The sequence below is a fragment of the Gracilinanus agilis genome, chromosome 3 (assembly GCF_016433145.1).
Source record: "Gracilinanus agilis isolate LMUSP501 chromosome 3, AgileGrace, whole genome shotgun sequence".
NCBI lineage: Eukaryota > Metazoa > Chordata > Mammalia > Didelphimorphia > Didelphidae > Gracilinanus > Gracilinanus agilis.
In genome coordinates, this window is record NC_058132.1 from 173,711,910 (window position 1) to 173,725,927 (window position 14,018).

The window sequence follows — 14,018 nt, forward strand, 5'->3', positions numbered from 1 at the left end:
ATACTTTAGGACCATACTTGAAACACTGCTTTGGAAAATACCAGTTTTTAACATTGATGGGTAATAGGAAGGAGAACCATTTTCTAGCTTCATTTTTAATTCTTGCTAGGATTACCTATAAATAGCTCTTGCTGAAATATATATAATCTTGTTTAGGGTTTGCTTCTTTAAATATACTAATTAAAATTAATCACTTTTTAGGCTTTTTAAAATCATTGTTAGAGGAAATTATGCCAGCCAACCAGTCCTTCAAGCTTTTTCTCTCTAATATTTTTCTATATACTTGGGGTTGCTGAGATTCCAAAATCTTCTTCAGTAATATTTTTCAAGCACATTTTAAAGTTTAAAAAAAATTTTTTTCATGGTCCTCTTGGGCCAACTGCCTCTTGGATTTGATATCCTCAGATGTCTGACCTCTTCAAATATGATTTCCCTTTTTTATAGGACCATAAAAATTTTATTGAAATTATGAACTGACAAGACTGTTAACATGGCCCAAGTCAGCCTCTGGGCAAAAGAGAGCTGGTAGCATAAGCTATCATCCAAGATTTTGGCCCATCCATTTCACCCAACTCCTTGCCATCTTCTGTTTTCTTTGGTTCCACCCAAATGTAGTGTTGAGCTCTCAAGGGGTCTATAGACTGGACTAAATCAGCAACCATATTTAGCCAGAGTTCCTTAAAGGGCTTGAATCAGTCAGAGCTACAATCTATCAAAGCCCCCTTTAAAAAAAAACAAACAAAAAAAAATTTTTTTTAAACTTTTATTTTCAACTGGAAACCCAAAAAGAAAAGTTTTTCTCTATACAAAGGATAATAGGACACAAAAGAAGATCATGTATGAAACCACAAATTACTTTTTAAGTATATGATAAATTAAACACATTACTTTCAAAGCATTCCTGCTTGTCTATGCATCTTTCTGTTTCTTCTATGCATTTTTTATAATCTTACAATAAAATGATTTTGTCTTCTTTTTTGGAAGAGCATTTCTATTACTAATCACTTCCCCCCTTTCTCTTCCCCAAACAAATATCCCATCTGTCCCTCTCCATCACAAAAAGAAAAAACACCCTTTTAACAAATAAAACATATCTTTACAGAAAGAGAGGACACAATCATTTATTGAGCACAAGTGATGTCCCAGGCACTAGCTAAGCTTTACAAATATTATTTCATTGAGTATTCACATATCAGCCCTATGAGGGTAGGGGCAGTTGTTATCACCTTTCTACAGCTGAGGAAACAAGGAAAACAGAGATTAATTGGCTTGCCCAGGATCACACAGTAAAGAGTCTTGTGACTAGGTTTGAATTCAAGTTTTCCTGATTCCAGTCCCAGTATTCATTGTTCCACCCAGCTAGGATAAGGGTCATGCTGAAAATGTATGTGTCTTTCTGCACTTATACATGGCACCTCTTTATCAGGAGATGGATGACATGCTTCATCATCATCTGGATTCATGCTTGATCATTGCTATGATCAGAGTTCTTAAATCTTTCAAAGTTGCTTTTCTTATGTTGTTAAAATACAAATTATTCTCCTAGTTATGTTCTCTTGACTTTGCACCAACTTATACAAATGTTCTCAAGATTCTCTGAAAACATCTTTTCATCATTTCCTACGTGGCAACAATATTCCTTTATACATCACATTTGTTCAGCCCTTCTTTAATTGATGGGCACACCCTTAGTGTCCAGTTCTTTTCTTTTCCTTTTAATTTCTCCTTTAGGAACCACCATTGGGATCTGGAAACAATAAAAGGCCTCCTGCATAAGGAGGGATTTAAGCTGAATCTTGAAGCCAGGAGGCAGAGGTAATGAGAGAGCATTCCAGGTATGAGAGACATTGAGTGAAAAGGCACAGATATTTAAGCTATGGAGTGTATAATGTGCAAGGAAAAAATAAGACCAGAGTATTAAATTGTAGCGTACTTAAATGGGATAAAGCATAGAAAGACTGAAAGTTGTGAAGAGTTTCAAATGCAGAGGATTTTATATTTGACCCTGGAGGTAATAGGGGGCCACTGGAGTATATGGAGTATATAGATTAAAGAGTTAACATGGTCAGAAATTAAAACAACTCTGAGGTACCTCCTCACACTATAAGATTGGCCAATATGACAGTGAAGGAAAGTGATAAATGTTGGAAGGAATGTGGCAAAACTAGGACACTAATGCATTATTGGTGGAATCGTGAACTGATCAACCATTTTGGAGGGCAATTTGGAACTATGCTCAAAGGGCTATAAAACTTCATACTCTTTGATCCTGTAATGCCACTATTGGGTCTTTATCACAAGGAGATAATAAAGGGGAAAGAACCTACTTGTACAAAAATATTCTTAACAGCTCTTTTTTATGATGGCAAAGAATTGGAAATTGAAGGACTGTCCATCAGTTGGGAAATGGCTGAACAAATTGTGGTACATATTAATGATAGAATACTGTTGTGCTATAAGAAATGATAAGGAAGATGATTTCAGAAAAAGCTGGAAAGATCTTCATGAACTAATGAAGAGCAAAAAAAGCAAAATTGGAAGAACACTGTACACAGTAACAGCAATATTGTATGATGATCAACTTGACTACTCTCAGCAATGCAATGATCTGGAATGATCTTTAAAGATTTATGACAGAATTCTATCCACCTCCAGAGAAAGAATTGTTTCTCTGGCATTTTCTTATAGCATGCTGAGTGTGCAATTAGTCTAAAGTTTGATATTTAGGTCTTGTTTACAGCTCTGATTTGAGAGTTGTTTCCTTTCTGATGAATGGATCAAGCCTTAGCATCTTATTCTTATTTATCTTATTCTTATTTTAGGTAGGTAGATAACATGATAGATAATCAAATCCACATTTTGCACTCTTACCTCTGTTTAATATTTGCCATCTTCAACAAACCTACCGGAGTGTGTTTGTTGAAGTTCATCTCAAATCCTGGCTGTCTCTTTAATAACTTAAGGAGGTGTTCTGCATTATCCTTTTTTGAGTGTTTTCCTTAGTGCCTTATGCTATAGGGAGTCTTAGGGAAAAGGTTTTTGTGACAAAATTCATTATCAAACCTGTACTTCCAAAAATCTAGAGATACAGTTTAACAAATAGTTTTATTTTGCAGTTCTAAAAGGTTAGAATTGTTCTTGTTGATTGTCCAAAACACCTTCATACTTCCCCACATGAAAATCAAAAAGGAAAGGAAAAGGGAAGAAAAAGAAAATCATGTCTCCCTTCCTACATTGAATACAGTAAATATGATGATGGTGGTGATAGAGTAAGAAATTTCTCAGTACTTGAAAAAGTAGTGATGAAGAAATAATATTTAACATAGAATTGCCATTGTCAAATAAAAAGGATGAAAATGGAATGAGGACTATATTAAGAAGGAAAAATGGTAAAGATTTGCAAAATCAATTAATAGAGAACCTTTTTCTCCTTTAAAGTAAATGGAGCCACACTTACTAAGGTGCTTATAGCTGACATTAAAATAATGGCACTGAACAAAGACAGAAAAAGCATCCAACTTAGACCAAGTATATATAGAGCACCTCACACCTGTCAGATTGGCTAATATCACTAAAAAGAAAAATGATAAATGTTGGAGAGGATGTGGGGAAATTGGGATACTAATACATTCTAGATGTAGTTGTAGACTCATCCAGCCATTCTGGAGAGCAGTTTGAAACCTCACTATAAAAGGACCTGCATACCTTTTGACCCAGCAATACTACTACTATACTGGTTCTGTATCCCAAAGACATCAAAGATAAGGAAAATGATCTATTTGTACAAAAATATTTCCAGCAGCTCTTTTTGTGGTGGCAAAAAATTGGAAACTTGAGAAGATGTTGATCAGTTAGGGAATGGCTGAACAAGTTGTGGTATATGGTTGTAATAGAATACTGTTGTGCCCAAGGAAATGGCAAGCAAAACAATTTCAGAAAAAACCTGTAAAGATTTAACTGATGCAAAGTGAGCAAGAACCAAGAGAACATTGTATACAGTAACAGCAATATTATATGGTGATTAACTGTGAATGACTTAATTATTATTAGCTTTTCAGGGATCCTAAACAACTCATGATGAAAAAGGATATCCACTACTGTAGAAAAAACTGAGGAAATCAATGTAGATTAAAACATACCATTTTTCACTTTATTTCTTTCATGACTTTTTTTTATGTGTCGTCTTTCACAATGACAATATAGAAAATATGTTGCATGATAGCACATATATAACCTATATCAAATTACTTGCCTTCTTGAGGAGGGAAGAGTTAAAAAAGGAGGAAAGGACAGAATTTGGATCATAAATTATTTTTACATGTAATTGGAGAAAAATTACCATAAAATATTGCTAGTAACTGTACATATAGAGAAGATTCAGCCATTTATCTTCTCACCCACCCCAAACAGAAATCTAGTCTTTTCAAATGAGTTAATATTTGTAAAAGACTTAGTGTAGTGCTTAGACATAGTAGGTACTTAATCCCTTCTCCTTTCTCTTCTTCAGTCTTCCTCTGGTCACCAGCCAGGGGTCTTTTTAAACTGTACTTTTGTTTTCTTTAGAATTCATTATTTGGTTCATAGGGGCTTTCCTGAAATTACTTATATGACTGCCATTCATGTACTCATTCTCATGTACCTGTTCTTACTGTCAACTCTTAATCTTCCTTTTTCACTATAAAGTATTTTTTGATAGTTCCATATTAGTCTCATTAGACTTTTTTTATTGGAATCATTTTTTTACTTTGTCACTTGACTTTCCTTTTTGAAAGCTTTCCATTCCTCTTCAGCAGTCTTTATATTTAGAGTTTGGGGCCATGGATTCCCTACCTATTATTTCTTTGAACTCTGAGATAGATTCTCCCAAGGTCTTAGATAGAGGTTATATTATTCCCTGCATTTCCATTATCTCTCATTGACAAAGTAGTATATATAGTACATACTCGGTATGTGTATATATATATATATATATATATATATATATGTATGTATGTATATATAGAACCTTGAAGGTTCTTATTATTTCACCATATCAGTTCACTTTATTGGTCAGAATCAGTTTCAAAACAGCAGTTCTCTTATACTTTCTTCTATTTTCCAAAGGGTAGAATTCTGTGTTAAGAATTTATTACCTATTCTGATTTTAGCAGAGGGGAAGACTCCGACAGATATCCTTATAGTCGAAGTGTTCCCCATCATTGTCACATCTTGTCCCCTGTGCTAACTTTGTTTTTTAATCAGGAAATTGTCACTCATTTCTTCTAGGTAGCCAAGTTATATGTGGTATGTACTCACTATGATAGTCCCCCATATCCACTTCTTTGATCCTCACCATGTTTGATGTTCCAGTGGGATAACATGGTTTGAAGTACTATATAAATATCAAATGTTTTTAATTTTTAGGCATCTAGGGAGTAGTTAGGTTTCATAGTAGATAAAGTGCTATGCTAGTTCTACAGTCAGAAATCCCTGATCATGAATTTTGCCTCCAACATTTATTGGCTCTGTGGCCCTGGGCAAGTCACAATAGACTCTGTCAGCCTATTTCTTCATCTGTAAAGTTGATGTAATAACTATCTCAGAATTGTTGGGTGAATCAAATGAGATAATATATGTAAAGTACTCTGCAGATTTTAAAGGTAGAAGAAAAAACAGTATTTGGCTGTTGTTTGGACATAAGGAGTAAATGAAGAGTCAATGAATGACACCTAGCTTGTGAGTGGATGACTGGAAGGATGGTGGTATCCTGAAAGTTCTTTTTAAAAAGAGGGAGAGGGATGATCCTGGAGTTTGATGTTGATGAGTTCAGTTTGGGAGACATGCTGAGTTTAAGCATAGTTTGAGATATGCTGTAGCCAGTAAGAGATATGAGAATGGATGTCAGGAAAGAGGTTTAGTGGTGGATAAATGGCTCTAAGACAGTGATGGGCAAATTTTTTAAAAGAGGGAGCCAAAGGAAAGGAAATGCTCATCTGTCAGTTCAAGTTCTCTAAGAGGTATATTTATATAATGTTGAAAACTAAATCTATGGGACCTGATGAAATCACAAACTGAAATAGTAGTAAAGAAGGGAGAAGAGAGGAGAGACCAAGAAATATGCATGGGGGGGGACATCTGTGGTTAATAGGTGTGACCTAACTGAAGATATCCAGCAAAGGAAACTGAGAAGAGGATGAAATAGTAGGATAAAAAACAGAAGAAGGTAGTGTCATGAAAACCAGAAAGAAATATCAAGAAAAGAATGATTAGATGAGCCCTGAGAAAAGGTTATTCAGTTTGGTCATTAAAATTTTTTTGGTAATTTCAGAGAGTGCAATGTTAGTTGCACTGAAATTTTGGTGAATAATGAAGGTAAAAGACAAGATTTTAGAGAGTAAAGAAGAGAAAGGAAAGGAGACGGGAGCCATTAATTGTAGACAGTTTTCTCAGGAAGTTTAGCCATAAAAGAGAAGAGAAATACAGGATAATAGGTATTGGAATATTTGAATTAGTTGAGGATTTTGGACTGGAAAGACAGACATGAGTGTATTTTTGTAGGCAATAGGAAAATAACCAGGAGACAGAAAGATTCAAGATAACAGAGTGGGGATGATAATGGGTCAGTCTACTGGAGAAGATAGAATAAAATGGGATCATTTGTATATCAATTGAGATCTGTGAAGGAGGAGAAAAGGTAGCAGAAGCCAGCTAGTGTGAAATAAGGATGATAAATGAAGATGCTTCAGTGAATGTGGTCCATATTTTGAATGAAGGTCTCTGATGAGAGTGTGAGGCAAAGGACAAACAAAATAAGTTTGAAGGAGGAATGAAAAGGTTTGAAAAAAACCCTGAGGAAAGTGGAATAATGAAATGATTAGGGAGATGTAAAAAGATTGCCTTGCCTGATTGAGGGTCTAGTTGAGATTATAAAATACATATTTGTAGTTCACTCAGGCAAAACAGTTTTGTGATTTTCTTAATTTTGTTCAGCAAGCATGTGAGCAGGGGCAAAGGCAAGTAGATGGTAGGGAACAACCCAAGACTGGAGATTGGGCAGGACAAGTTCTTCAATAAACTCAAGAGAAGAAGACAGTGTAGAATTGGAACTGGTTCACCTATGTAGTGGCGATGGCCTTGGAAAGAACTGAGAGATGGAGGGATTGGAGGTCATTGTGAAGAAGAAGAACATGATGAGATGAGATGCAAGGTGAGGTGGCATTGACAACAGTATGATCACAGATGATAGAATTTCAGGTATCATGAATATGGAAGAGGAACAACTGTAACTTTTTTTTTTTTTTTAAACCCTTAACTTCTGTCTTGGAATCAATACTGTATATTGGTTCTGTTGTGTGCAGATGCAAAGCATGGAATCCCTGCAAAGGTACAGGGAGAGCCTCACCCAGAATTCCAGGGGACCCCCCTGGAGAACGTTGGGTGAGGGGCAGTTGAGAAGGGTTAGGGACAGTTATTTGGTGGGAGTGGAGGTGAGCAGATACTCTGCTTGCCACTGCTGACTTGGGGTTTCACCTGAGGTGGCCATTGTAGTATAAGCTAGTGATTTCTACTCATAGGGGTAGCCTATTTGTTATTACTATTCTTCATTAATATAATTATATAATTACTTAGTGATTAGAGAGTAAGATATTTATCTATAGCAAAAGAGCCAGTTTTAGTTAAATGTTTCCTCCCCTCCAGTGAGGAGGGGGGAAGGGGCATCAATTTAACAGTTCAGGGTCACCTTTCCTTTATCCTAAAACCTTCATTGACTTCTCTAATTTTCTTTGTTAATTCCTAATATAACTTTTTACCTTCAAATCTGTGCCTGATAGTTATTTGGGAAGATACTTACAATTCAGTCTGTATATTTAGTTTGAATCCTGTTGGCTGCCAGTTTAAAGAAGATCTCCTCTGTCCTCATCAGTTAGATAGCTAGCTGTTATATCTCCTCTAACTGACCTGAGAGGAATATAAATTAATGAAAAGGAACATTATTGGGGTTTCAGCCATAAGAGAAACTTACCAGAAAAATCTCATTCCTGTCTTCATTACCAACTGAAGCAGAAGCAGTTAGAGGGGGAGGGGTTTGAGAATCAGGAGTGTTTTACCCCCTCCTTTCCTCACTGTAGCCTGTCAATCTCTGGCTCTTAACTTAAAGCTCTATTTGGCCCTGAAAACATTTATCTGCTTCTCCAAACTATCTGTTATTATCATCATAACAGTTTCAAGGCAGAAGGGGGTGGTAAGAGTTAGGCAATGGGGATTAAGTGACTTGTCTAGGGTCACACAGCTAGAAAGTATCAGAGGCCAGATTAAAGCCCAGGGCCTCCCATCTCTGGGCCTGATTCTTAATCCACTAAGCCACCTAACTGCCCCCCACAACTCTAAATTCTAATTCTACTAGTTTTCTAGAGCCAGATGTAACAAGAGCAATCCTTCCACATCACTGTCCTTCAAGTACTTAAAGATATTTATCATGTCCTTACTAAGCCTTTTCTTTTGCAGGCCAAACCCCTGTGTCATTCAGTTGATTTCAATGATTTAGATCCTTTCATCATCCTTTTATTCTGAATATTCCCACATTTGTTTTTCAATCTTAAGGAATTCTTCATTTCTCTCCAGTTTTTCAGAATTATGTGTACAGCTTCTTTCATTACATTTAGGTTTTAAATTCATGCAGAAATTTTAAGACACCTGCACTTAGCACTTTTCTGGAGTTTTGATTCTTTGTTAACTATATTCTGTTCTTCCTAGTCTGAAGATCCTTCTTGAATAGTGAAAGTGGAAGCAAAATAGGTATAGTTTATCTCATATGCTTCAAGCAATAGTCCTATCCCCTCTGATCTTTTCTTAACCCCCAGCTTCACTTTACAAACTCTTTTGTTCTAACACTATCTCAAGAATGTTTGACTATTTTCATTTTAAAGCCATCTTAATCATATTAGTCTTCAGATATGGTATCCTCACCTCATCAGACATAATCTATTCCTGGCCAGGAATGCATCTTTTGTCTTAAATCATGGTCCAGAAATTTCATGCTCTTATTCTAGCACTAACTTTTTGGCTAGTTTACTTTCTTTATCCTACTTTCTGTTTTGAAATACCTTCTTTTTCTAAAATTTAAATTTATTTAATTAATTAAGGATATTTTCCCATGGTTATATGATTCATGTTCTTTTCCCTCCTCTCCTCCCACCCCCCTCCAACAGCCAATGAGAAATTCCACTGGGTTTTGCATGTGTCATTGATCAAGACCTATTTCTATATTATTAATATTTGCACTAGGGTGATCGTTTAGAGTCTACATCCCCAATCATATCCCCATTAAACCATGTGATCAAGCAAATATGAAATACCTTCCTGTAAGAAATAAAATGGATTTAGAAGGACAGATTTTAAAATATTAGGGTCTTTAAGGGTTTATTGGTAACCATTAGAAAAATGAAGCTAGGTGCCATGCTGAGAGTCATTTTACTACACTTGATCTTAGCCAAAAGGCCGAGAAGCAATGAGAGAGTCATTTTAAAAGATGCGCCCTGTTACCTCCTTTCCCCGTCCTGGCTCTGCTCCAAAATCACAAAAAAGAGGAAGTGCCAATCCAACCTCTCACTATTTATCCTTCTGTCTACATTATTACGCTTCCTGTCCACATGATTACACAAGAGAGGAAACCAATTGGCTCTTGGGAAATGTAGTTTGAAAGCCCTAAATGTCCACAGGAAGTTTAGATCAGGGACCTCAAAATTAGTTCAACGATCCCCAAATTTCCAATACCACATTCTTTAAAGACAATGTGAATGAATAAATTAACCTCTTGTGCCCATAAAGCATTCAGTTTCTGGTCTTAATATTCCTAGTCTTTAATAATTAGTCTTTTCAGGTTCCTTGTGGTGGCAGTATTACTTTCTGCATGAGTAAAAAAGTATCGTAGCCCCCAGATGATCAAGTTTTAGGAGAATTATTTTTCACCATTCAAATGACAGCTAGGGAAGACAGCATACTTTATGCTTGCTCTTGTTGAGCCAACATTTGACTTTCTTGGCTACCTTTGAACTGCCACAACGAACGGTCTTTGTTCCTCCTTGGACCAGTAATGAATGTTCTCAATCTAAGTAATATGTGAGGATCTCTTCTTATCCTCCCATGAAAAAAGAGTGACTGCTTTGTCCTCTGATTGTTCTAACCCATTCTCAATGGGAAGAACTTTGTATTTGTTAAATAGCCTTAGCTACGTAAAGGCCCCTCTTCAGTTAAGTTAAACAGACATTAAGTGGTTATTCTTGGCAGAATACTCTTTGACTTTCCCATAATCCATTCTTCCACCTTTAATCCTCTTTCTTAATGTCTTTTTTCCTTCAGTCTCTTTAGATTTTTTTCCCTTAATTTTCTTTTGAATCTTTTTCTGTACTACTGGAAATCCTTCTCTCCCACTCCCACCATTGTTTTATTTTTACTTATGTATCCCCAGCACCTTGCATACATTCGTAGTATAGGAACTTAACAAATGGAGTGAATACTCTGTCCTTTCTGATAAACTAGAAAGTAAAGCATTCTTCTAAACTATCTTCTCAAACAGGAAGACCAGTTTTCATTTAATGCATATTTACTCATTGATTAACAGGCGTAATGCCACAATGTGGCATTTGCCTGCTAGCTAGTAGGATGATTTCTTAACTTTTTTTTTTAGATTTTGTCATTGCAGTTCTTCACAGACAATAATTTACATTGTCTTAGAGGATTTTCCTTAAAAAATGAAGTTAAGTTATTTGTCCATGCAAGACTTGAAGCAGGTTTTCCTGATTCCAAACCTGTTCCCTCCATTCTATGTATATGCCACCTTCTCTCATCCTCCATTCTGCAGAAATTGAGAATCCTTTCTTGCTGTGAGCTATACTTAAATGTTGATAGCTCAGTTAAACCCATTTTTATGAAGGACCCCTTGTTTTGATGCTAGGTCACTAAGTACCCTTGAATTTTCCCATCCAATGTAATCATCTAGCTATAATTGAGCAATGATTTTACCAACATCCTAAATTAATTGAAGACTGTAGGTTTAATATAAAAGTGGTCTAAGTCAAAGATTATATTGGGAAAGCCCTACTGGAAAATTTCTAAACTTACTCATCTCCAATTGTCCTCTTTCCTATTACCTATTTTGCTATGTACATAGTTTAATTATGTGGAATTTTAAAGAGAGGAAGACATTTCTTTCTGCATTTATAAGGAAGAAAAAATGTTCAAACACATGTTTGGGGTTAATGTAGCTCATTTCAAGACTCAGTTTGATAAAAAGAACTGCAACTAGAAATAACAGAGATGAAGTATCCATGATCTAAAGAGTAAGAAAAAAAAAGTAGATAATAAAACAACAATGGCAAGTTAGCAATAAGATGCTAAACATGTCTAACTGGTGTAAGTTTATAAATTAACATAATTATGGCTTTGATCCATTTTAGTGCCTGGATTCTGGATTATTCTTTTTCATTGTCAGATATTGTCGTTGACTTTTCTAATTTGGGGTTGGCAAGTCTCAAGTTTGTAGAAAGAAGTTCCTACTTCTTTCCAAAATAATTGTGGCCTTTTATATTTCCCAGTTACAGACTGGAATAGAAACAAATAGACAGTTGTTTGAAGAAAAGATACCATCATATCCTGCCAATACAAGAAGAATGAAGAAAAAGAAAACAAAACAGCCTGACAAGGTAATGTTGGAGGCCTTATTTTTCCTTTTTTTTTTTTTAAGTTTTTATTTATGTATGTATCTTTTTTTTTTTTTATCATCACCACAATTTTTCCCCAGTGTTTTATTCTTCTCAGAGAGCCATCCCATATAACAAATAGTACTTTTTAAAGAAAAAGAAGAGATAAAATAAAAGTAATAAAATAATTACAGTATGCATTACTTGTGGACCTCCCTTCTCTGCACAGACTTGAAATTGGAGATGTCTTTTCACATTTCCTCCTTTGAACCAGATTTGTTCTTTGATAATTTAAAAAACAACTTAATTTTTTACATTTGAATTATCAGCATTGTTTATGTTATTCTGGGTTCTGACTACCTTACTTTGCATCAGTTCAGATAGATCTTTCCATGCTTCTCTTCCATTTATCGTTTCTTTCAACATTTCCTTTGACCACTTATCAATTGAAAAATGACTTGTGTTCTTATAAATTTGACTCAATTCCTTATATATTTGAGAAATAAAGTCTTTGTCAGAGATATATGCTATAAAATTATTTCCCCAGTTTTCCTGCTTTCCTTTTAATCTTGGTGGTATTGATTTGTTAGTGCAAAACCTTTTTAATTTCATGTAATTAAAATTAACCATTTTATTCCCCTTGATCCTCTTCATCTCATTAGGTCATAAATTCTTCCCTTATCCATAAATTCAACAGGTAAAATTTTCCATATTGCCCCAATTTGCTTGTCATATTACCCTTTATATTACCCTTTATATGGTCATTTTGACTTTTATCTTAGTATATAGTGAGAGAGGATGGAAGGGCCACTTTTCCCAGGAATTTTTATCAAATAGTGAGATCTTGTCCCAAAAGCTCAGATAGATCTTGGGTTTATGAAACACGAAATTACTAGAGCCATTTACTGTGTATTGTGTACTTTATCTGTTCCATTCATATATAACTATTTCTTGGCTAGTACCAGATTATTTTCACAATTACTTATTTGAAATATGGTACTGCAGAACTGTTACCCTTTACTTTTTTCATTGATTCTCTTGATATTCTTTTTTTTAATTAATTTAGAGTATTTTCCCATGGTACCTGATTCATGTCCTTTCCCTCCCCCGCCATCCCTTCCCCTACCTGGAGCTAATGAGTAATTCCACTGGGTTTTACATGTATCATTGTTCAAAACCTATTTCCATATTATTATTATTTGCAATAGAATGATCTTTTTAAAGTCAGCATACCCAATCATATCCCCATTGAACCATGTGATCAGTCATTTTTCTTCTGTGTTTCTGCTCCCACAGTTCTTTCTCTGGATATGAGTAGCGTTTTTTCTCTTTAAGTTCCTCTGGATTGTGTATGTTTGGAATTGGGGAAATGCCATTTAAAAGTATGTTACAAATTTCCTATGGACACGTGAGGACTGTGAGACTACATTTCCTGTGATTCCAATGGGTTTCTGGTTTCTGGTTTAAGGCGTGGGGACGTCAAGCGTCCCCACGTATGGGGCACTTTAAATTCGGAGGGGGGCCTAGGGAAAGCCTCTTGGGTTTCCTGGTTAGCTGGCTGGCGTACAAGAGAAAGAGGATGGGCACCAGCGGTAAATTTAAAAGATAGTCAAGCGAGGTCATATAATTATCCTGGATCATTGCATTGCTGCTAGTACAGAAGTCCATTACATTTGATTTTACCACAGTGTATCAACCTCTTGTGTATAATTTTCTCCTGGTTCTGCTCCTTTCACTCTGAATCCATTCCTGGAGGTTTTTCCAGTTCACATGGAATTCCTCCAGTTCATTATTCCTTTGAGCACAATAGTATTCCATCACCAACAGATACCACAATTTGTTCAGCCATTCCCCAATCGAAAGGCATCCCCTCATTTTCCAATTTTTTGCCACTACAAAGAGCACAGCTATGAATATTTTTGTACAAATCTTTTTCTTTATTATCTCTTTGGGGTACAAACCCAACAATGCTATGGCTGAATCAAAGAGCAGACAGTCTTTTAAAGCCCTTTGTGCATAGTTCCAAATTGCTTTCCAGAATGATTAGATCAATTCACAACTCCACCAGCAATGCCTTAATGTCCCAATTTTGCCACATTCCCTCCAACATTTATTATGTTCCTTTGCTGTCATATTGGCCAGTATACTAGGTGTGAGGTGGTACCTCAGAGTTGTTTTGATTTGCATTTCTCTAATTATTAGAGATTTAGAACACTTTCTTATGTGCTTATTGATAGTTTTTATTTCATCGTTTGAAAATTGCCTGTTTATGTCTTTTGACCATTTATCAGCTGGGGAATGGCTTGATTTTTGTACAATTGACTTAGCTCCCCTTAATAT

The 14,018-nt window shown here is 35.5% G+C and overlaps 1 protein-coding gene and 1 pseudogene across 2 annotated transcripts in view; one reads left to right on the forward strand and one right to left on the reverse strand.

Annotated features, from left to right (window-relative positions):
• The window catches only part of CEP57 (centrosomal protein 57), a 74,202-nt gene that overhangs the window by 50,216 nt on the left and 9,968 nt on the right, over window positions 1-14,018 (forward strand). For both annotated transcript variants that reach the window (XM_044668388.1, XM_044668387.1), the window contains exon 7: window positions 11,574-11,681. In XM_044668388.1, the coding sequence (XP_044524323.1) occupies window positions 11,574-11,681 (108 nt within the window). The remainder of the gene's footprint in view (window positions 1-11,573; window positions 11,682-14,018) is intronic.
• LOC123243534 lies at window positions 9,393-9,489 on the reverse strand (annotated as a pseudogene).